This window comes from Ranitomeya variabilis, chromosome 5 (assembly GCF_051348905.1).
Source record: "Ranitomeya variabilis isolate aRanVar5 chromosome 5, aRanVar5.hap1, whole genome shotgun sequence".
NCBI classification, from domain to species: domain Eukaryota; kingdom Metazoa; phylum Chordata; class Amphibia; order Anura; family Dendrobatidae; genus Ranitomeya; species Ranitomeya variabilis.
Window position 1 is genome coordinate 204,997 of NC_135236.1, and position 22,891 is coordinate 227,887.

At 49.3% G+C, this 22,891-nt stretch overlaps 1 protein-coding gene across 1 annotated transcript in view; it reads right to left on the minus strand.

Annotated features, from left to right (window-relative positions):
• Positions 1 to 795: 795 nt before the first annotated feature.
• The window catches only part of POLR2A (RNA polymerase II subunit A), a 35,582-nt gene continuing 13,486 nt past the window's right edge, over positions 796 to 22,891 (minus strand). Inside the window, exons 11-29 of the mRNA XM_077261420.1 lie at positions 19,519 to 19,728; positions 19,269 to 19,437; positions 19,052 to 19,146; positions 18,767 to 18,970; positions 18,468 to 18,690; positions 18,127 to 18,310; positions 16,575 to 16,746; positions 16,394 to 16,499; positions 16,087 to 16,292; positions 15,788 to 16,012; positions 15,461 to 15,707; positions 15,283 to 15,383; positions 15,102 to 15,206; positions 14,762 to 14,944; positions 14,104 to 14,307; positions 13,816 to 14,002; positions 13,611 to 13,724; positions 3,386 to 3,535; positions 796 to 2,383 (exon numbers count right to left, since the gene is read on the minus strand). Of these exons, the coding sequence (XP_077117535.1) occupies positions 1,227 to 2,383; positions 3,386 to 3,535; positions 13,611 to 13,724; positions 13,816 to 14,002; positions 14,104 to 14,307; positions 14,762 to 14,944; positions 15,102 to 15,206; positions 15,283 to 15,383; positions 15,461 to 15,707; positions 15,788 to 16,012; positions 16,087 to 16,292; positions 16,394 to 16,499; positions 16,575 to 16,746; positions 18,127 to 18,310; positions 18,468 to 18,690; positions 18,767 to 18,970; positions 19,052 to 19,146; positions 19,269 to 19,437; positions 19,519 to 19,728 (4,242 nt within the window). The 3' untranslated portion in view covers positions 796 to 1,226. The remainder of the gene's footprint in view (positions 2,384 to 3,385; positions 3,536 to 13,610; positions 13,725 to 13,815; positions 14,003 to 14,103; positions 14,308 to 14,761; positions 14,945 to 15,101; positions 15,207 to 15,282; positions 15,384 to 15,460; positions 15,708 to 15,787; positions 16,013 to 16,086; positions 16,293 to 16,393; positions 16,500 to 16,574; positions 16,747 to 18,126; positions 18,311 to 18,467; positions 18,691 to 18,766; positions 18,971 to 19,051; positions 19,147 to 19,268; positions 19,438 to 19,518; positions 19,729 to 22,891) is intronic.

Below are 22,891 nucleotides of genomic sequence, written 5' to 3' on the forward strand. Positions count from 1 at the left end.
TACCCCTGCCGTGTGGTGCTTCCACAAACTGATCAGGCAGAGATAGGGGACCCCCCGCTACCTGCGCCGGCCTGTCAGCAGTGGGATATCTTCTTTGTCTTCGACCCTCTTCTTAGGGTCTGCCTGAAGAGGTTCCCCTGTCAGGGACAGGAAACCAACTGACGGGGGAGTGAGGTGCCGCCCTTTTATGTCTGAGGTTTCCTGTCCCTGAAAGGTGGTTCCCCTCTGTCGTGGTGCTGTCATGGCGACTGAATAAATTGAGCTCTTTGGCATTGACTCAAATCGCAGTGTGTGGAGGAAGAGAAATGCTACCTATGACCTAAAGAACACCGTCTCCACTGTCAAGCATGGAGGTGGAAACATTATGTTTTTGGGGTGTTTTTCTGCTAGGGGCACAGGACTACTTCACAGCATCAGTGGGAGAATGGATGCAGCCATGTACCATAAAATCCTGAGTGACAACCTCCTTTCCTCCACCAGAACATTAAAAATGGGTCGTGGCTGGTACTTCCAGCAAAACAATGACCCAAAACATACATTAAGTCTTGTTTGCCAGAGGGATCAAATACTTATTTCTCACTGCAAAATAATTTATATAAAATGTATACAATGATTTTCTGGCTTTTATATTCTCTCAGTGTTACAAATTAATCTAACCTTAAAGTTATAGATTGTTTATGTCTTTGTCAGTGGGCAAACTTACAAAATCAGCAAGGGATCAAATAATTATTTCCTTCACTGTAGCAGCCCAGTCTAAAGTATCCCCTGGAAATGTAAGCAAGAAACAGACCAAACTTTGGAAGTTTGCAACTTTTATTTTTTTTATTTATTTATTTTTTTTAGAAGAACAAAAACGTCACTTTGTCAAACATCTATTAAGATTTCCAAAAACATTTAGCAAAAGAGACTGCCAATCCTAGCAGTCTGAGCAGAATCAGAACGAAGACGCTGAAGCTTCTTATCCTTCACTATAAATAATGTGCCGATGCCGATCAGACACTGTATTTTGCCACTTAAAGCAGCGATGAATCCCCAAATTATGAACTTTTAGTCTATCACACGAAAAAAGCATGAATACAACGTGGTCTGCTGAAGCCGTACAAGGAAGCCTCCAACCCTGATCCATGCACTTAGAGCTAACTGATAGATCATGTGAGAATTTCTCATTTAGACGAGCGAAGCACCCAATCACAGAGACAGACATGTCCAGGGAATGCTGCTGCTGCTCAGTTTTCTTCATCACTGTCATCTGGACTGATCGCTGGACTTGTGAGACTGTAGGTTGGAGACGTGGGACTGTATCCTGGGGACGTAGGAGAGTAAGTGGAGCCTTTAGGACTAGTAGGAGAGTAGGTGGGTGAAGTTGGCGAATACTTAGGAGAGGTCGGTGAATATGTCGGCGACGTAGGAGAGTATTTGGGGGATGTAGGAGTATAGACTGGGGAAGTAGGGGAATATGTTGGAGATGTGGGTGAGTATTTGGGAGTTGTTGGAGAATAAGTAGGGGATGTTGGTGTGTACTTGGGAGAAGTTGGCGAGTATTTGGGAGAAGTTGGAGAATACTTGGGGGAAGTCGGCGTGTACTCTGGAGAACTTGGGCTGTAGGACGGGCTTGTTGGTGTATATTTGGGGCTTGTTGGGGAATAGCTGGGTGAACTGGGGCTGTAGCTTGGGGAGCTAGGAGTATAGCTCGGAGACTGTGGGGTATAGCGTGGACTTGAAGGCGAGTAACTGGGCGATGTTGGAGAATAACTCGGGCTTGTAGGACTATAGTTTGGAGAGGTGGGACTGTAACTGGGAGAGGTCGGACTGTAACTGGGAGAGGTAGGTGTATAATTAGGAGAAGTTGGCGAGTAATTGGGAGAAGTAGGAGAATAGGAGGGTGATGTTGGGCTGTATGATGGGGATGTAGGTGAATATGACGGTGAAGTTGGGCTGTATGAGGGAGATGTAGGAGAATAGCTGGGAGACGTGGGCGAGTAACTAGGACTAGTGGGAGAATAACTAGGAGAAGTAGGAGAGTAACTAGGAGAAGTAGGACTGTAGCTGGGAGAAGTAGGACTGTAGCTTGGCGATGTTGGAGAATAGCTTGGGGATGTAGGAGAATAGCTCGGGGAAGTGGGACTGTAGCTGGGACTGGTTGGGCTATAACTTGGAGAGGTGGGGGAGTAGCTTGGACTTGTTGGCGAGTAGCTTGGGGAAGTGGGAGAGTAGCTCGGGGAAGTGGGACTATAGTTTGGGCTTGTGGGAGAATATGAAGGGGAGGTTGGACTGTAAGAGGGTGATGTCGGAGAGTAACTTGGACTCTGAGGAGTATAGCCGCCAGGACTCCTTGGTTCATAAGCTGGAGAGGTGGGGGAATAGCTGGGTGACATTGCTCCACCTGTAGAGGAAATACAAAAAAATACACATATTATATGAACCAGAATTGGCTGACCACTTGTACAGGTAACAATGGAAACTGACTGCAGAACAACAGTCTAAAACCGAGGGTGCTGAAGAAACAGCACCACTGGGCTGTATCTGCGATTTGTCCAACCTTCCTTTAAAGGGAATCTGTCACCCCAAAATTCACCTATAAGCTGCGGCCCCCAGCATCAGGGGCTTATGTACAGCATTCTATAATGCTGTAGATAAGCCCCCGATGTATCCTGCAAGATAAGAAAAACAGGTTATATCATACTCACCCACGGGCGGTCCCAGTTTGGGTCCGATGGGTGTCAAGGTCCAGCGCCTCCCATATTCATGCGATGACATCCTCTTTTCTTGCTGCCGCGGCTCCAGTGCAAGCGTACTTTATCCTCCCTGTTGAGGGCAGAGTAAAGTACTGCAGTGCGCAGGCGCCGGGCCTCTCTGACCTTTCCCTGTGCCTGCTCACTGCAGTACTTTGCTTTGCCCTCAACAGAACAAAGTACGCCTGCACAGGAGCCGTGGCAGGGGGGAAAGAAGAAGTAGTCATCGTATGAAGATGGGAGGCGCCGGACCCGCACCGCGACACCCATCGGACCCGGACAGGGACCGCCGCCCCTGGGTGAGTATAATCTAACTCGTTTTTCTTATCTTGCAGGCTACATCGGGAGGCTTATCTACAGCATTACAGAATGCTATAGATAAGCCCCTGATGCCGGTGGCCATAGCTTATAGGTGAATTTTGGGGTGACAGATTCCCTTTAGATCAATCTGGTTGTGAGCAGAACCTGCCTACGCACCAGACAGTCCCATCGCTGCCAGATCAGTTTTCTACTCCAAATAGTGAGAAACAAACGATGAGCCTTATATTGTGGCGCATCAATGTAACGCCATGCTTACACATGGGGTCAACATCTTCACACTTTAGATCTGCACTCTGGTGAAACCTGGCACAATGCACAAACAGGGCCCTTACCTGGGGAAGGAATGTATGGACTTGAAGGGCCTGGAGAACCAGGAGAACCTGGGGTGGGAGACCAGGCCGGAGAATAGCCAGGACTGAAGCCACTGGCGTCAGAGGCAGCGCTGGGAGAGAAGCCGGCTGCGCCAGGCGTCATACCGCTTCCTGCAAAATAAAGTGGTTATCAGAATTAATGTCAGGGACTTCTCCCTTCTATACAGGATCGGAAAACGGTCAGGCAACCTATAAAGAGATGTTAACAGGTATCAGAAGAGCGATGAACACCAGACAAGGAACACAACCCTACAGGAGCATTTCTTGGAGAACTACTGGAAGGGAGATCCCAGGGTCTCCTGGTCTGTCTCATGGTCCTTACAGATTTCTCTCATCAATGAGAAGGAACAAACTCCTCAACACTGAAACTAACAGCAAATACTGGGGTCACCAAGATGGGCAAACAATCAAATTTCAGATTATGTCTTGTGGGAGGATAAGTACATTGCAAAACTGGAGGGATTGCACAGTTATCACCAATGCTTGACAATGGAGACTGACAAAATGCTTGAAATGTGAGACCTTGATTTATCACTGCTAGATCGCAGAGTATGTAGGCTGAGATGTGAGTACTGGTCAACGTTGGGTGTCCCAGTGATTGGTAGAACAAGAGGTGCACAGAGAAGAACATCTGCAGACTGATAATAGAGTGTATAGTGATCTATTTTGTACTGCAATTGACAATATTGTAGAGGTTTAACCCCTTCGTGACAGCCAATTTGGTACTTAATGACCAAGCCAATTTTTACAATTCTGACCACTGTCACTTTGAGGTTCTAACTCAGGAACGCTTTAACGGATCCCGCTGATTCGGAGACTGTTTTTTCGTGACATTGTACTTCATGTTAGTGGTAAAATTTCTTCGATATTTTTATTTATGAAAAAATGGAAATATGGCAAATTTTTTAAATTTTGCAATTTTCATACTTTGAATTTTTATGCCCTTAAATCAGAGATTTGTCACACAAAATAGATAAACAGCATTTCCCACGTCAACTTTACAGCAGCACAATTTTGGAAAAACTTTTTTTTTGTTTGGAAGTTATAAGGGTTAAAAGTTGACCAGCGATTTCTCATTTTTACAACACTATTTTTTTTTTTCTTTTTCAGGAAACATCTCACATTTAAAGGGAACCTGTCACCCCCCCCCAGGCGTTTGAAACTAAAAGAGCTACTTTGTGCAGCAGTAATGCTGCATTGTGACAAGGTGGCTCTTTTAGTTCTGGGTGCTGTAACTGCAGAAACACCAAGGTTACTTACTGTTAGCCGGTTTTTCCGGAACCCATGACGGCACACCTGAGAGAGGGGATCCGCCCAGTCAGGACAGGAAACCCTACTGAAAATAAAAGGGCGGTACCTCTGTCGCTTCAGTTGGTTTTCAGAGCATGAGAGGCCCCACTGGTTAGTACACATGGCAATCCAACAACACATTATATTAACTAAACACACCCAAAACAATAGTGCACACCGAAGGGGTGATAAAGGGGGAATATACGGGTGCCGTCATGGGTTCTGGAAAAACCGGCTACCAGTAAGTAACCTTGGTGTTTTCCCTTCCCCCATGACGGCACACCTGAGAGACTTTTGTAGAATGAAACCTTAGGGAGGGACCACCGCTTGTAGCACCCTTCTACCAAAGGTTAGGTCAGCAGGGGAAGAAAGATCTAGCCGGTAGTGCTTGAAAAAGTTGAGGGTGAGGACCAGGTAGCGGCCTTGCAAATTTGATCAATTGATACCTCAGCCTTTTCTGCCCAGGAGGTAGCCACGGCTCTGGTGGAGTGAGCCTTGATGCCTTCGGGAACCGGAGTGCCACCCGCAGAGTAGGATAAACTAATGGCCTCCCTAATCCATCTGGCAATAGTACTTTTAGCTACCCCACACCCTCTTTTGCTACCCTGAAAGGCTATGAATAGGGTTTGGTCTTTCCTCCACTGACTAGTCATAGATATGTATTGTAACATAGACCTTCTCACATCTAACATGTGGAACTTTAGTTACCCTGGATTTTTAGGATTACTACAGAATGATGGTAAAGTAATCTCTTGACTCCTATGGAACTTTTGAACCACCTTGGGGAGATAAGCCGGGTCTGGTCTTAGAACAATCCTGTCATCAAAAACCTGAGTATAAGGAGGGCATATTGACAGGGCCTGTAAGTCACTTACCCTACGTGCCGATGTTAAGGCTACTAGTAAAACTGTTTTAAGGGTAAGCAACTTAGGTGATAACTCCTGCAAGGGCTCAAAAGGCTGTTTAGTTAGGGCTTCTAAGACTAAATTTAGATCCCAAGGAGGGATTTTTGGGATAACGACCGGCCGAGATCTACTACAAGATTTTATGAATCGTGAGACCCATCTATTTGAGGCAAGATTACAATTATATAGGGCCCCCAAGGCTGAAACCTGAACTTTAAGGGTGCTGGTTGCTAACCCAAGATGTAATCCTGCTTGCAGAAACTCTAGGATAGGACCTACTGGAGCCACCTCCCCCAAAGGTTCACCCAGGAATTCAAGAAATTTTTCCCATGTCCTACCATAGATCCTAGAGGTTATGGGTTTTCTGCTTTTCAACAGGGTGGAGATTAACCCTGGTGAGAATCCTTGGCGACTTAGTAACGCCCTCTCAAATTCCAGGCTGCGAGATGGAAGCCCTTCACCTGAGAGTGGGTTACTGGGCCCTGGGTTAGCAGGTCCGGAACCTCTGGCAGAATCCATGGGTCTGTTACCGACATCTGCCTTAGAAGGGAGAACCATGGTCTCCTTGGCCAAAAAGAAGCTATGAAGATGATTTTTGCCTGATCCTCTCTGATCTTCCGGATCACAGCTGGAATCATCACTATCGGGGGGGGGGGGGAAAGCGTAGGCCAGAGAAAACTTCCAGGGTATCAGTAGGGCATCTACTGCGAAGGGATGTTCTCCTGGATTCAAGGAGCAGAACTTTCTGACTTTTCTGTTGTGAGAGTTGGCAAACAAGTCTATCTCTGGTGTGCCCCAGGCTTGGACTATTTGTTGAAATATCTGGGGGTTTCAGGACCATTCCCCCTGCCTTAAGCCTCTGCGACTCAGGAAGTCCGCTTGAGTGTTTTCTATGCCTTTGATGTGCAACGCCGACAGATGACAGGTGTTCTGCTAGTTGAAAGAGTAGATTTGATGCATTCATGAGGCCTTTGGATCTCGTCCCCCCCTGATGATTGACATACGCCACCACTGCTCGATTGTCCGTCAGGATTCGAGTATGGCGACCCCGAAGTAAAGGAAGAAAATGTCTTAGGGATTTCTCCACTGCCCATAGCTCTTTTTCGTTTGATCCATAGTTTTTCTCTCGTATGGACCAGGTTCCTTGTACAGAGAGACCTCAGGTGAGCCGCCCAACCTGTACCGCTTGCGTCGGTTGTGATGATGTCGATGACCGGATTTTTCCACTGGACCCCCATTGTCAGGTGGTTTTTCACCGTCCACCAAACTAGGGAATCCCTTACGCCCAGAGGGAGACATAGATTTCCTTCTAAATGCCCTCTTAACAGTTTTTGAGCTGAGAGAACTTCCCACTGTAGTTGTCTTAAGTGGAATTGTGCCCATCCTACCGCCGGAATACACGATGTTAACGAGCCTAGTAGGGACATCGCCTTTCTCAGAGTCATTGTTGGCTGGCGTATTGCTGTACTGGCCAGGTTTTTTATTTTGTCTACTTTGTTTTCTGGAAGGAGGCAGAGCTGACGTTCGGAGTCCAGTATTAACCCCAGGAAGGACTGTAATTTTACTGGCAGTAGTCTTGACTTGGGGATATTTATTAACCAGCCCAACTCCACTAGAGTTGATGTTACTACTGATACTTGATGAGTGCAGTGGGACTCTGACCTTCCTATTATAAGGAAATCGTCCAGATATGGGACGATGACTACATCCCGGGACCGGAGGTACGACATTACTTCCACCATTACCTTGGTGAAAACCCTGGGAGCTGTAGACAGACTGAACGGAAGGGCTGTGTATTGATAATGCTTTACCTGATTCTGAACATAGAGAGCTACTCTCAAGTATTTCTGATATTCCGGATGTATTGGTATATGGTAATATGCATCCTTCAAGTCTATCACTGCCATGAAGCAGTGTTGGAAAAGAAGTTTTATGGTCGTATTTATAGACTCCATCTTGAAAGAGTAGTTCTCTATAGATTGGTTGAGTTTTCTTAGGTTTATAATAGTTCTCAATCCAAAAACCGGATGGTTCTTGGATTAAGAAGAGGGGGGAGTAAAACCCGTCTCCTTCCTCCCGAACCGGGACCTCCTGAAGAACCTTTTTGTGGATAAGTCCCAAGACTTCGGTTTCTAGGGCAGATTGTTCCTGCTGGGACTTTCTTCGGGGAGTTATTATAAAGTTTCGTCTGGGTGGACAGATGAATTTTATTTTGAGGCCATCTCTGATAATATTTATGACCCAGGTACTGGGGGAGATATTTACCCAGGCCGGAAAGAAGAGGGAGAGTCTTCCTCCCACTTCTGGCGTAATGTCATTGGGGGGATTTTTTTGCCGATGTAGAGGGCCCTTTAAACATATAGCCCGATCCTCTCTTATCCTTAAAGTCCCAGTTTTTTCTCTCCCCTGGGGGACGACCTCTATTATATCTTCTCCTCCGAAAAAAAGGTTTTTTTGGAATCTTTAGGGATATTGGGAAAGACTTTCTTTTTATCTCCTGCATGTTCCAGGATCTCAAGTTTTTTCCCAAAGAGAAGTTGGCCGTCACATGGAATGGAGCACAGCTTGTGTTTAGATGGCAAATCCCCCGGACAACCTTTGAGCCAAAGGGCTCTTCTTGCCGCATTAGACAAGCTCGCTGCTCTGGCGGTTAGTCTTGCGGAATCCGCAGAAGAGTCTGCTAAAAAGACTGCTGCTCCTTGCACTAAGGATATATTGGCAAGGATGTCGTTCTGGGTACTTTGTCCCTTAGCTGATCCTCTATCTGCTGTAGCCAGACCATTAGAGCACGAGCCGTACATGTTCCAGCAATCGCTGGCTTCAGGCCCCCCGCTGAGGCTTCCCAGATATGGCTCAGAAAACCATCTGCTTTTTTATCAAGCGGGTCTCTCTAAGAACACCCGAGTCTTCTAATGGAAGGGATGATCTTTTTAGACATTTGGCTACTGCTCCGTCAATTTTTGGGACCTTTTCCCAGGGTTCAGAGTCTTTATCCTCAAAGGGATATCTCCTTTTGGATGAAGAGGGTAAAGAACCCATTTTTTCAGGTCTTTTCCACGCTTTCTCAATTAATGCTTTTATTTTTGTATTAACCGGAAACGTGCGTTTCCTCCTCTCTTCTAAGCCACCAAACATGACATCTTCTAGTGACCTAGGTGACTTCTCCTCTTTAAGACCCATTGCAGACCTAACTGCTTTGACTAATTTGTCCACGTCCTCAGTTGGAAAGCATGGACGACCTCCTGAATCACTGTCCGAGGAGGAACCTGAAGAGTGGACCAAGGCCGGGGAAGTAGAGGGAGATCGGGATGTTTTATGACTCCCCTGTCTCTGAGAGGCATCCGACTCTGTAGACGCCTTACGGCTTCTCCCTCTCGGTTCGTTAAGGGCCAATTTCAAGGAGTCTTTTATTTCAGCCTGTATTATGGCTTTAAGGCTAGTGGCGAAATTAGGGGTCTCCTCTTGTATCGTCTTACTAATGCAGTTAGCACAGAGATCCTTCTTATACTGAACTGCAAGCGGGTCTTTACAAAGGGCACACTCTCGGTTCTTTGTTTTACCGCTAGCTTTCCTGGACCCCTAGTGATCAAAACAGAGAAAATGGACCCTGTTACCATAAGGGATACATTCACGTAGATCACTCACCACCACCGAAAATCAAGGGTACCGATTTTGGAGGCTGGACCGATGCACGTGAAGCGTCCCTCTTGGACGCCGACGAATCTTGCCGGACAGAACGACCACTGTTCCTACCACTTGAGCGGCTGCTCCTGGTATGCTGGTGGCTCGGCAAGGCATCTGGTGAGAGCTCCTGCTGCTGCTGCTGTGAAGGCGGCTGCTGCTGCTGCTCCTGTTGTCCTACTTCCATGGTGAAGTGTTGAACATGAGCGCGTCTTCTGTGGTCCAGCACCCTTTTATGGGGGGACCACTGCACTCCCCGCCTCCTTCGGTGCCCAATAGTGGCCCCTCCCCTTCTCTGCCATGCCGCCGGAGTCCTTTTTTCACCGGCCGGCGTTTCTTCATGGGCGCCGCCATCTTGGATCCGGCGCCTGCCCCTGACGTCACGGGCACGCCCATTCCCAGCGTGCCTGGCGTGTGACGTCAGACGAGCGACCCGGAAGCGGCCGCCGCGCCTGGACGCCGGCAGAGAGGGGAGAGCGGCGTGGCAGCTATGGAAGGAACCCGGTCCTGCAACCATGCTGCACAACGCCCGCACGGACGCAGCGACCCGGGGGACCTGCGGACGGCACCTCCAGGACCCGAACCTCTGACGCACAGGCGCTGCCTGTTCTTCCACGCCGGGACGGGACCTGGGTAAGTCGAACCGCCGTGTTCAGCACAAGGGTCCCTGTCAGGACAGGAAACCCAACTGAAGCGACAGAGAGGTACCGCCCTTTTATTTTCAGTAGGGTTTCCTGTCCTGACTGGGCGGATCCCCTCTCTCAGGTGTGCCGTCATGGGGGAAGGGAAAATAATCAGTTTTATAATTTGTCCTAAATACCTTTCTTCAGTCCTGGAGGCAGGCCTTTCCCCCCTGCTGCAGACGCCACACAGCCGTCACTCAAGTCTTCTTGGCGCCGCCTCCTCACCGCTGTTTTGAAATGAGCCGGCGCCTGCGCTCTTTTCTTCTGCCTTAGCAGGCACAGTGAGCGCTGCCCGTCCTCATATGCAGCCCAGCTGACTGCGCCTGTGCGGCCGCCCTGCCTGTGAATCCCAGCCCCGCAATGTGAACACTGCGGGTGTTCATGACAGAAAATACCCAAAAGTGACACCGTTCTAAAAACGACACCCCTCAAGGTGCTCAAAACCACATTCAAGAATTTTATTAACCCTTTACGTGCTTCACAGGAAGTGAAGCAATGTGGAAGGATAAAAATTAACATTTAACTTTTTTTTTTTTTTTTTTTAACAAACATTTTACTTCAGAACCAATTTTTTTATTTTCACAAGTGTGAAAAGAGAAAATGAACCACAAAAGTTGTTGTCCAATTTGTCCTGAGTACGTCGATACCCCATAAGTGGAGGTAAACCCCTGTTTGGGCGCACAGCAAAGCTCGGAAGGGAAGGAGCGCCGTTTTGACTTTTTTCAATGCAGAATTGGCTGGAATTGATATCGGACGCCATGTCGTGTTTGGAGAGCCCCTGATGTGCCTAAACAGTGAAAAAACCCCACAAGTGACACCATTTTGGAAACTAGACCCCTTAAGGAACTTATCTAAATGTGTGGTGAGCACTTTAAACCCCCAAGTGCTTCACAGAAATTTATAAAGTAGAGCCGTGAAAATAAAAAAAATCATTTTTTCCACAAAAAATATTCTTTTCACCCCCAACTTTTTACTTTTACAAGGGTAACAGGAGAAAGTGGACCATGAAGGTTGTTGTGCAATTTGTCCTGAGTACGCTGATACCCCATATGTGGGGGGACCACTGTTTGGGCACACGTCGAGGCTCGGAAGGGAAGTAGTGATGCTTTGGAATGCAGACTTTGACAGAATGGTCTGCGGGCGTCCTGTTGCGTTTGGAGAGCCCCTGATGTGCCTAAACGGTAGAAACCCCCCACAAGTGACCCCATTTTGGGAACTAGACCCCCCTACCCCCCCAAGAAGCTTATCTAGAGGTGTGGTGAGCACTTTGAACGTCCAAGTGCTTCACAGACATTTATAACGCAGAGCCGTGAAAATATAAAAAAAAAAATTTCCACAAAAATGATTTTTTAGCCTTTTTTTTTTTTAAATTTTCCCAAGAGTAGCAGGAGAAACTAGACCCCAAAAGTTGTTGTCCAATTTGTCCTGAGTACGCTGAAGCCCCATATGTGGGGGTAAACCACTGTTTGGGTGCACGGCCGAGCTCAGAAGGGAGGGAGCACCATTTGATTTTTTAAAAGCAAAATTGGCTGGAATCAATGGTGGAGCCATGTCGCGCTTGGAGAGCCCCATGTACTTAAATAGTGGAAACCCCAAATTTTAACTCCAACACACCCCTAACCCTAATCCCAACCCTAACCCTCATCCCAACACACCTATGACCCTACTCGTAATCTCAAATCTAACCCTAATCCCAAACCTAACCCCATCCCTAACCATAACCCTAATCCCAAACCTAAGGCTTCTTTTACACTTAGAGTTTTTTGCGGCCCGTTATTGCGGGCTGTATTGCCGCAATTTTCACGGTCTGCCAAAAACTTGCGGATTGCCGTTGTTCGGGTTTGCAATACTATGGCAAAAGTATTAGGGGAAAAAACAAACAAAATAAAACGGCGGTCCGCAAAACCGGAAGTCACGGTGCACCGCAAAAACAACCTTCCATTTGAATTACAATGGGGGCCGCGTCCGTTAGCCGTGAAAAATATCATGCAGGCTCGATATTTTTTCGCAGCCATAAATACAGCCCTCCCGGCCATACGGCGCTCAATAGAAATATTGCAGCCCGTTTTTGCGGCCCCATAGAAATCTATTCGGACCGCAAAAAAGGGACGCAAAACCACAGTAAGCGTAAAAGAAGCCTTACCCTAACCCTAATTTTAGTCCCAACCCTAACGGGAAAATGGAAATAAATACATTTTCTTTGTTATATTATTTTTCCCTAACTAAGCGGGTGATAAGGAGGGGAGGTGGGGTATTTACTATTTTTTTTTAATTTTGATTACTGTGATAAACCCTATCACAGTGACCAAAATGAACCAATAGGAAAAATCTTCCTATTGTTGCCGGGTGTCTGCCGGCAGATCTCGGCGGGCGCACTGCGCATGCGCCCGCCATTTTTTTTCTCCAGGATGAAGAGGACAGCGCCCACCAGAGGAAGGAGGAGGCCCGGGGTGAGGGAAATCAGGGACCCTATTTCTCTCACCTCTGATGTGCGATCACAGAGGAGAGAGAAATTACATGGCACATCAGACTTTTTTTTTTGCGGCCGCCGCCACGGTCGGCGATCGGAAAACCGGGTTGGCAAAAACCGACCTGAATTATGTTCTTTGGGTTCTCGGCCACCCCCGGCAGCCGAGACCCCAAGATCTGCCAAGAACCGGCATGCAGATCTCGGCGGGCACACTACGCATGCGCCCGCCAATTTTTCCGGGAAAAGATGGTGGCGCCCATGGGGGAGGAAGCAGGAGGACCTACGGACACCAGGAGACACCAGTAAATATCGGGAGGGGATCGGGGACCCCATTTCTCTGTCCTATGATGTGCGATCAGATCAAAGGAGAGAGAAATTAAATGGCAAATCACGCTTAAACGGTAAACTGTTAATTACCGGCGATCACAAGTCGGGGGTCGGTAAAAACCAACCCAAATCATGTTCTCTGGGGTCTCGGCTACCCCCGGCAGCCGAGACCCAGGAGAAAATCCGACTCTGGGGGGCGCTATACACTTTTTCCACCGCGCCGTTAATTAACGGCGCTGTGGTTTAAGTACCCTTAACTACAACCATTAAAAGGCGTATCGGCGTTCGTTAAGGGGTTAAGGAGTCAGTGTCTGCAGAGTAGAGCAAGACACCAATGGAGGTTTGCCTTAGTCAGCGATTAATTCCACTTTTATATTGGGTGCACCAGGATTTGTAAAGTGGCCTGGAGAACACAGACAATGCCATGAAGTCACCTTTGTGATAAATCACACTGGTCCATCCTGGTCCCAGGACTATTGTGTGGTACAATATACCATAGTCTGACTCCCCAGTCATTGTTCCAGGTCACCCACAACTTGGGATTGCTTCGACTCAAATGTCTCAAAAATGTCCCAGAAAAAAAACAAAAAAATTAAACACACAACCCCAGGCCGTTGGTGCTGCCTGTGTGACCTAAATCTGCTCCCATGGCTGCAGCGTCTACGGACATGTTGGCCTCCATCTCTTGGTTGGTGAGCCAAGATCACCACCAACCTTTTAAGAAGTAAATCCTAGAAAGCGCATGTGAACCATATAACCACATAATACAAGACTTCAGAGCACAGCAGCTTTAAAGCTCTGGACTGCGCTTCTACCCCTCCCCGACATACCTAGACTTGGAGACCATGCTCCGTAGGCCGGCGTAGCACCTTGGTTCCAAGGAGTCATTGCAGGAGACATTCCCCCCATTGGGCTTGGGGCAGTTCCGAAAAACATTCCAGTTGCTGAATAAAACAGACCACAGATTAGAAGGTAAATCTTAATAGGGGGGGGGAAATCAGATGTACATGTGAAGCCGATCCCATCTATACTCACGTCCTGCAGCTCCGAGACCCGGGATATTTGTAGGAATCTCCATTCCAAATTTACATTTCTCTGCATCCAATAAAAGATCAAAGCAGCCAGTGCCAGCGGGCGCCAACTGCCCCAGCATGATGTTCTCAGACACGCCCTTCATGGGATCAGTCTCACCGTGAGCTGCCGCCTCCATGAGGACATCCACCTGTCAGGGGAGAAAAAAGAGAAAAAAGGGAGTAGGAGGTAAACCCAGAGTCTAAGAGACACCACAAACAGCCGTCACCTGAACAGATGTGCTGCACCTACCGTTTCTTCAAAGGAACATTTCATGAGCGGTCCTGTGTCTTGCCTATTCACACCGTGACGAGTGATGGCCATCAAGTGGCCTCTGCAGGTCATCGTGTCACAGAGAAGGGCCAAGTGGCGATAGTTCACATAAGAACCGTCAAAGGAAATTACATGGTACAGTTCTCTCTCCAGCGCTTTCCTGACAGCCTCGATTCCAAGAACCTGGAAGAGAAAGATGTCAAGATGAACCCAACTTACAAGAGGAAAGAGGCAAAACAAACACCGGACGTAGGCCGAGGTTCACATTAGTATTTCTGTGCGCAGCGTATGATCCGCAAATATCCTCATGCGTACATATCTTTAACATGGTGTACACTGGGACAAGCGTTTGCATGCGGATGCGTACACATGCGTTGTCCGACGAACGCAAAATGTTGCATTTTTTGAGGTGTCAAATATTGCGCAATCACGCACATGTAAATGATTGCATCAAGAAAATGCATTAGTCTATGGGAACGCATTTGTACGCAAGGACGTATCGAATGCGTATTGAACGCATGCGTACTTCAGACTGCACATGTCCAGGAAATGATGTCACCACCTCCACCATGCTCATGAAAAATGCAAACATGCCTAAACGCATGCACACAAAACACTAATGTGAACCTAGACTTACAGTGAAGATTTCCACAATGTCGTTCGATGTCGTCCTCACAGGATCCACATCTTTTTCACTCAGAACCCTCATGAGGCTGACGCCGTCTGTCTCCAGGATCCATTCCTGAAGAGCCTTGAACTCTCCATCCTCCGTCAGAATTATCTTCTTTTTGTTGTCAGTCTGTGGCAGGTGCATGTAAACCTGAGTAAACAAATAGTTAAGCAAAAAACCATGACAAGCTACAAAAACCATGCATTTTAACAGCCATCAGGACCCGCTTTGCTGAAAAAGACGTTTGTTTACAGTAGTGGGTGATGAGAGAATGTCCCTGCACACCAGACTTCAGAGGGTCCCCTACCTTACTGATCTGCTCAATCCCCTGTAGAGTCATATCTGTCAGCATATTGGACTCAATGCAACGAAGGAAGACGTCATCGTCCATCTTGTCCACCACTTCTTCTTCCTGAACGCAAAGGGTCATAAGGTTAGAAACACTCCAAGGTTGTGACTCTTACACTGCTTTAGAGACTTTTTCTCACCTCTTGCATCTTGTTCTCCTCACTGTTCATGATCCTTATCCTCAGAACCAGCTTCTCAGCATTATCATCATTAAATATACAGTTGAGATCATCGCCAAAGCCTGGAAAGAAAATACAAGACATGAGGACGGCACCGGTAGGAGACTGGACGGGCACATGATGAATCTCCACAATTCACCTGCATTGATCTTCTCTGCAATCTGCTCCATGGTCAGTTTACGGTCAGTCATGTGCTTGCGGTCAAGCTCCACACGAAGCAGCCATGGGGAAATCCTGGTGACATCAAAGTCTGGCATCTCGTAGTAGACATTCACCCACTCCTGGTCTTCTGCCACCACGGTATTTTGTGGGTTTGGATCATAGTAAATGGCAGTATTAGCTGTAACTTTCCGCAGAGTTGTGTGCTCCAAGCGGCACAAAATGTCCTGAACAAGCAGACAAGTGTGAGGTTCGTCCGGCAGGATGTGAGCATAAGAAGGCACCATTAACATGCTATGAGACTAACCTTGGCACGCTCGGCATCTCGAGCAGATTGGCCCAGTAAGAAGACTGTGAGGGAAGGAGTCTTGGGTTTCTTTGAGATATTAATTAACTCTTTCAGACGAGGAACTCCCAGAGTGACGTTTTTGGCTGACACCCCGGCATAGTGGAAAGTGTTCAAGGTCATCTGAGTGGCTGGCTCACCAAGAGACTGAGCGGCCAGTGCTCCGACCATCTCTCCCGGATGAGCCTGCAGAAAAGGGAATCATTAATACTCCAGAGTAGCGTGTCTAGCAAGATGCACAGCAGCCGCAGAACACTTACAATAGCCTGGTTGAATTTAGACTCAATTTCTCCCAGCAGCCAGTCGAAGGCCTCACCACTGAGCCGGAACTCCTCCACCATCCGGCGACTGCACAGTGTGGAGCGCAGGTGAATGTTAAACAGGAGCGTGGCGTTCTCCTGGGCCTGGCGACTCAGAGGATCATCTCCATTTACAATTACCAGCTTCTTACTCAGATCCTTCACGCCTTACAAAAGAAATACAAGATTAACTGTCACGAGGACGAGAAGGCGACAGAGGTAATTATATATGCATTATTGCCAGCACCCAGTACTGCACAATGCTTACCATCCACCACTTTGATTGGGTGCAGATCTGAGGGCATGCGAGTGTTTATGTGGAATATCTTCTGGGCGTTCCAGATCATCCTGAGGAGATTACACGGTAGGACCACCTGAAGGAGACAAGCCATAGTCAGTACTGAAACCGCCACACAATACCAATCGGTTACTGCTGAGTTGTCAGCTACCTTGCTGTCACCAGTAGGGAAGATAACCCGCAGGACCTCTCTGTCTTCCTTCATCTTGTCAAACTCCTTCTCCAGCTCATTCTGAATGTGGGCATTGCTCAGGATATCTTTCACCACGTCTTCCTGCAGAGTCCTCCTCAGAGCTCGCTCGTTAGCGTAGTCGAATTTAAATCTGAAAACAGAGGCCAACGTCAGCATGAGCCCACCCAGGAGCCCCACAGACTGGCACCAGCCCCACCTGCAAGCTAAGACACACAGGCTGGCACCAGCCCTCCAGCCAGGAGCCCCATACCTGCTGGCACCAGCGCAAGTCCCAGCAGTAAGCCAAGACACGCACAAAGGCTGGCACCAGCCCTCCCAGCCAGGAGCCCCATACCGGCTGGCACCAGCGCAAGTCCCAGCAGTAAGCCAAGACACGCACAAAGGCTGGCACCAGCACGGGCTACGAAATGCACACAGGCTGGCACCAGCCCCCCCAGCCAATAGCCCCATACCGGCTGGCACCAGCACGGACTAAGAAATGCACACAGGCTGGCACCAGCTCCCAGCCAGGAGCCCCATATCGGCTGGCACCAGCGCAAGTCCCAGCAGTAAGCTAAGACACGCACAAAGGCTGGCACCAGCACGGACTAAAATGCACACAGGCTGGTACCAGTCCCCAGCATGGGCCCCTGCCCACAAGCTAAGACACAGGAGAGCACCAGCATAAGCCCCACCCACGAGTAAAGTAACGGACACAGGCCAGCCCCAGCATGGGCTCTCCCACGAGCTAAGACACAGGCCAGCATCAGCATAAGCCCCACCCGCGAACCAAATAGGCAAAGGCAGTCACCAGCCCCACCCAGAGATCGGCATCTCAGCACGATCAAAGGCAGGCATACAGGGCGGGACAAGCAACACCCGTGAGCAATGGCAGGCACACGGGCCAGCACCAGCATCACCTGCGAGCAAAGACAGGTACACAGGCTGGCACCAGTGCAAGTAGCACTCGTGAGCAAAGACAGGTACACAGGCTGGCACCAGTACGAGCGCCACCCGTGAGCAAAGACAGGCACACAGGCTGGCACCAGTACGAGCGCCACCCGTGAGCAAAGACAGGCACACAGGCTGGCACCAGCACCACCCACAAGCAAAGACAGGTACACGGGCTGGCACTAGTGCAAGCACCACCCGTGAGCAAAGACAGGCACACAGGCTGGCACCAGTGCAAGCACCACTCGTGAGCAAAGACAGGTACACAGGTCGGCACCAGAATCACCCAGGCCAGCAGCAGGAGCAAGCTACACACACCAGCGTGAGCCCACCCAGAAGCTGCTCACAGGCCAAGCCCCACATCAGTATGACCCCATTAAGGAGCCCTACAAGGATTCAGCACAAGCCCCAGCTGAGCCCACCCAAGAGCCCTACACAGGCCAGGGTTAGCATGACTGACCACTTTCAGCACAAATCTTGAGCAAATTTCAGCAAAATGCCGTCTTGAGTAAACACACACACACACTTCGCTCTTACAGGCATAGCATTCAGCTCCCACCCACCTAAAGCCCACACTCACTTTTTCTCAAACGCTTTGTTAGATGGTTTCAGCGTGGCCAGGTTCTGGAACTCCACGCCTTCTCCAGCCAGACCATCCTCGCCGTACCGCAACTGTACCACCTGATTGATGGAGTTACGTACTGTAGCATCGTACTTCACCATAACAGACTCCATAGACTTGATCAGACGTCTCTGGATGTAACCTGGCGAGAGGCAAAAGGAAAGTTTAATAGCTTTACCCCCTTCAGGAGAGGTTTTTGGCTCTACATTCAGACATGGACCTGCTTATAGCAAGTCCTGACCACTGATGCCCCCCAATGTAGCAAGTTAGTGTGGACAGACAGGGGCTAAAAATCGCACCTGTCTCAGCAGTCTTCACAGCTGTATCAATTAAACCCTCTCTTCCTCCCATAGCATGGAAGAAAAACTCTGTTGGAGTAAGGCCGGCGAGGTAGGAGTTCTCCACGAAACCTCTACTTTCTGGGCCATAATCATCTTTGATGAAGTGAGGCAGTGTCCGATGTTTGAAGCCAAATGGGATGCGTTTACCCTCCACATTCTGCTGACCGACCACAGCAATGACCTGGAAGAGAAGGAAATCAGGTCTGCGCACACTGTATATGCTGACCACTGCCACCTTCCACCAAACCACCGCTCACCTGGGAGATGTTGATCTTGGAGCCCTTTGCTCCTGACACCACCATGGACTTGAAGTTGTTATACTCCGATAAAGACTTCTGGGCAGACGAGCCAGTCTTATCTCTGGCATCATTGAGGATGCGGTTCACCTGGTTCTCAAAAGTCTGACGTAGGGTGTTTCCAGGTGTGGGCTCCAGCTCATTGTTATGGGCCTTCTCAATGACCTGCACAGAACATGAAACTGAGGGCTCAGACCATTACTGGGGCAGCCCAGGCTTATCAGAACTAAATGCCACCAGCCTCACCTCTATCACATCCTGCTTGGCTTTTTTGATGGTGTTCTGGATATCCTGGTAAGTCTTTGCATCAGCAATAGAGTCTCCGATCCCAATAGTGTGACCTACAGAAGAAGAAAGCTACAACTATCAGAAGAGTCCACAGCAATGTATACATCATACACACAGTGCAGACACCAGGCAGACCATTCCACCCCCAGTAGACCACTCCTAACCAAACACCCACCCTCAATGAGCAGCCAGTTATTGATGACAGTCTGGATATTTGAGTAGAAGAGACGAGTGACATCATGTCCCATCTCCAGATACGAGATATGGACCAGCGATCCTGCAGATGTCCCCAGCGATTTCTTACACAAGATCCCCATGATCAGCTCTCCATTCTCCACAATGACCTGAAGAAGAGGACAACAAATGTGATTAAGCAGCAGCTTAGACCAGAGCTCTGCCTGATATCAGGACCATTCACTACTCACCTTTGTGTCCCCTGGGGAAATGTGTTTATAAGGACCACTGTCCTCATCATCCGGGTGGGTGCTGTGAGTCCGGATAACATTAATGTGCCCTGGAACAATCAAAGAGAAAATCTGCTTCCCGGTCCAGAGAGGACGAGGCTTCAGGATGGCTGGCTGAGGAACCTTCCCATCCCATGTGGAGAGAAACATCAGCAAATTCATCACCTCCCCCTAAAAGGGGAACACAAAACATTATAGAGACCCAGCAAAGCCCGACCTAAGCGAATCACACAAGACTAGCGAGGTCCAGACATGAGCACAGCCTAAGGACAGCATACAAGACAAGCAAGGTACGGAGATGAGCATGGCCCAAGTGCTTCATACTAGACCAATGAGGTCCAGACATGAGCCTGGCCCAAGCACAGCACAACATACAAGACTAGCGAGATCCAGAGATGAGCCTGGCCTAAACACATCATCAAGCATACAAGAGCTAAATATTGCGATTGTGCACTACTGAGTGAGGGTAGCAAGAGCAGAAATGAAAATACACTTAAAATGAAGAAGTTTATCATGGCACTCCAAGAGTGCAATCAGAATATCAAATCTGGCTTTAGTGTCAGCATAAGGCTCCAGTGTGTACAGTGAGCCAACATTTCAGTCACATGTGGACCTTGGTCGCAGCCTTAACACAGATAGAGAGTAATACGATTATGAAATAATGAAGTCAGCTACACATCATTACACAGAGGGTAAATGGTGCAAATATGGAAGCCAGGGTCCACAGATGTCCAAGGGGTTCATGGAAGTATTTACTCTTCTTCTTGTGAGTCATGCCGTCTCTATGGCACTGTGGATGGCCACAGCCTCCTGACCTCAGTTCACTGCGCCGGTGCGGACGCTACCTTCCTGCACGAGCCAGCTCATGTGCCCGGTATTTACAATCACAATGCGATATATAGAAGACACTACTTTGGACAAATAAGCTCACTTCCTTTCCCCTTAAGCCACGCTTCGAGGTGGCGATACACGTGGGGTTTGCCTCCTCCTCACTAACATGCTGGCAGCAGGTGTAACCTAGTTCTGACTACCTTATGGGGCATTTTGCCTCTTTATTGGTGTATTATTGTGATTGCGATTACTTACTATTCGCATCTAAGCCTCTATCCCTTATTTTGTTATTGATACATTTGCTTTACATGTGGCTACCCTCACAAAAACCATCTTGCAGTAACGATGTGCAGTTATTTGATCTAACAGGGATGGCAGGCTTGTTAACTACTGTATATCCACTCTGTTCTTGTGTTTTAACTAACCATCCCATCTTGTCAAAACCAGTTTTGTGGTTTTAAACTGCTTGCTTATTTATATATTACTAGAGATGGTGGCCCAAATCTAACGCATCGGGTATTCTAGAATATGTATGTAGTTTATTTATGAAGATTTAAGAATGCAATGAATACACAGGATTCGGCAGGCTGGGCGCGACCAATCAGCGAAGCGTGGTTCAAATCCCGCGCCAATTCGCAGCCGGACTGCGCCTGTTGCTGATCTGGCGTGACCAATCAGTGAAGCCAGGGCCGGCTCCAGGTTTTTGAGGGCCCCGGGCGAAAGTCTCAGTGGGCCCCCCTCTTAACACATACCACGATTCATGGTGCAGATACAGTAGAGAAATATAACACAGCCCACGCAGTATATAACACAGCCCACGCAGTATATAACACAGCCCACGCAGTATATAACACAGCCCACGCAGTATATAACACAGCCCACGCAGTATATAACACAGCCCACGCAGTATATAGAAGTGTGGGCACCATATCCCTGAAAAAAAAAAAAAGTTATATACTCACCTTCTGGGACTGGAGCATCGCGAGGAGCGGGAAAAGCTGCTGGGGACGCCGGAAGGTGAGAATATATCACAATTTTTTTTATTTTATCATTTTTAACATTATATCTTTTTACTATTGATGCTGCTTTGGCAGCAGCAATAGTAAAAAGTGAAGCGGTGTTTAAATCCCGCCCCAATATCGCTGATTGGTCCCAGCCGGCCGCGACCAATCAGCAACGTGGGATTTCAATTACAGACAAACAGACGGAAATGGACCTTAGACAATTATATATATACTAGATGGCAGCCCGATTCTAAAGAATCGGGAGTCTAGAATCCATATATACTTTATTTATTCAAATGTAAGAATAATACAATTAATAAATAGTAAGAAAGAACAAAAAATGGCTGCACTCACCAGCTCTTGACAATTCTTGACAATTCTGCCTGGGGCCCCATGTTCTGCCTGGGGCCACTGTGCTCTGCCTGGGGCCCCATGTGCTCTGCCTGGGGCCCCTGTGCTCTGCCTGGGGCCCCTGTGCTCTGCCTGGGGCCCCTGTGCTCTGCCTGGGGCCCCTGTGCTCTGCCTGGGGCCCCATGTTCTGCCTGGGGCCACTGTGCTCTGCCTGGGGCCCCATAAGCTGCCTGGGGCCCCGTGCTCTGCCTGGGGCCCCATATGCTGCCTGGGGCCACTGTGCTCTGCCTAGGGCCCCATATGCTGCCTGGGGCCCCTGTGCTCTGCCTGGGGCCCCTGTGCTCTGCCTGGGGCCCCATATGCTGCCGGTGGCCCCTGTGCTCTGCCTGGGGCCCCATATGCTCTGCCTGGGGCCCCTGTGTTCTGCCTGGGGCCCCATATGCTCTGCCTGGGGCCCCTGTGCTCTGCCTGGGGCCCCTGTGCTCTGCCTGGGGCCCCTGTGCTCTGCCTGGGGCCCCTGTGCTCTGCCTGGGGCCCCTGTGCTCTGCCTGGGGCCCCTGTGCTCTGCCTGGGGCCCCTGTGCTCTGCCTGGGGCCCCTGTGCTCTGCCTGGGGCCCCTGTGCTCTGCCTGGGGCCCCTGTGCTCTGCCTGGGGCCACTGTGCTCTGCCTGGGGCCACTGTGCTCTGCCTAGGGCCCCATATGCTGCCTGGGGCCCCTGTGCTCTGCCTGGGGCCCCATATGCTGCCGGTGGCCCCTGTGCTCTGCCTGAGGCCCCATATGCTGCCTGGGGCCCCATATGCTGCCTGGGGCCCCGTGTTCTGCCTGGGGCCCCTGTGTTCTGCCTGGGGCCCCTGTGTTCTGCCTGGGGCCCCTGTGTTCTGCCTGGGGCCCCTGTGTTCTGCCTGGGGCCCCTGTGTTCTGCCTGGGGCCCCTGTGTTCTGCCTGGGGCCCCTGTGTTCTGCCTGGGGCCCCATATGCTCTGCCTGGGGCCCCATATGCTCTGCCTGGGGCCCCTGTGCTCTGCCTGGGGCCACTGTGCTCTGCCTGGGGCCACTGTGCTCTGCCTGGGGCCACTGTGCTCTGCCTGGGGCCACTGTGCTCTGCCTGGGGCCACTGTGCTCTGCCTGGGGCCACTGTGCTCTGCCTG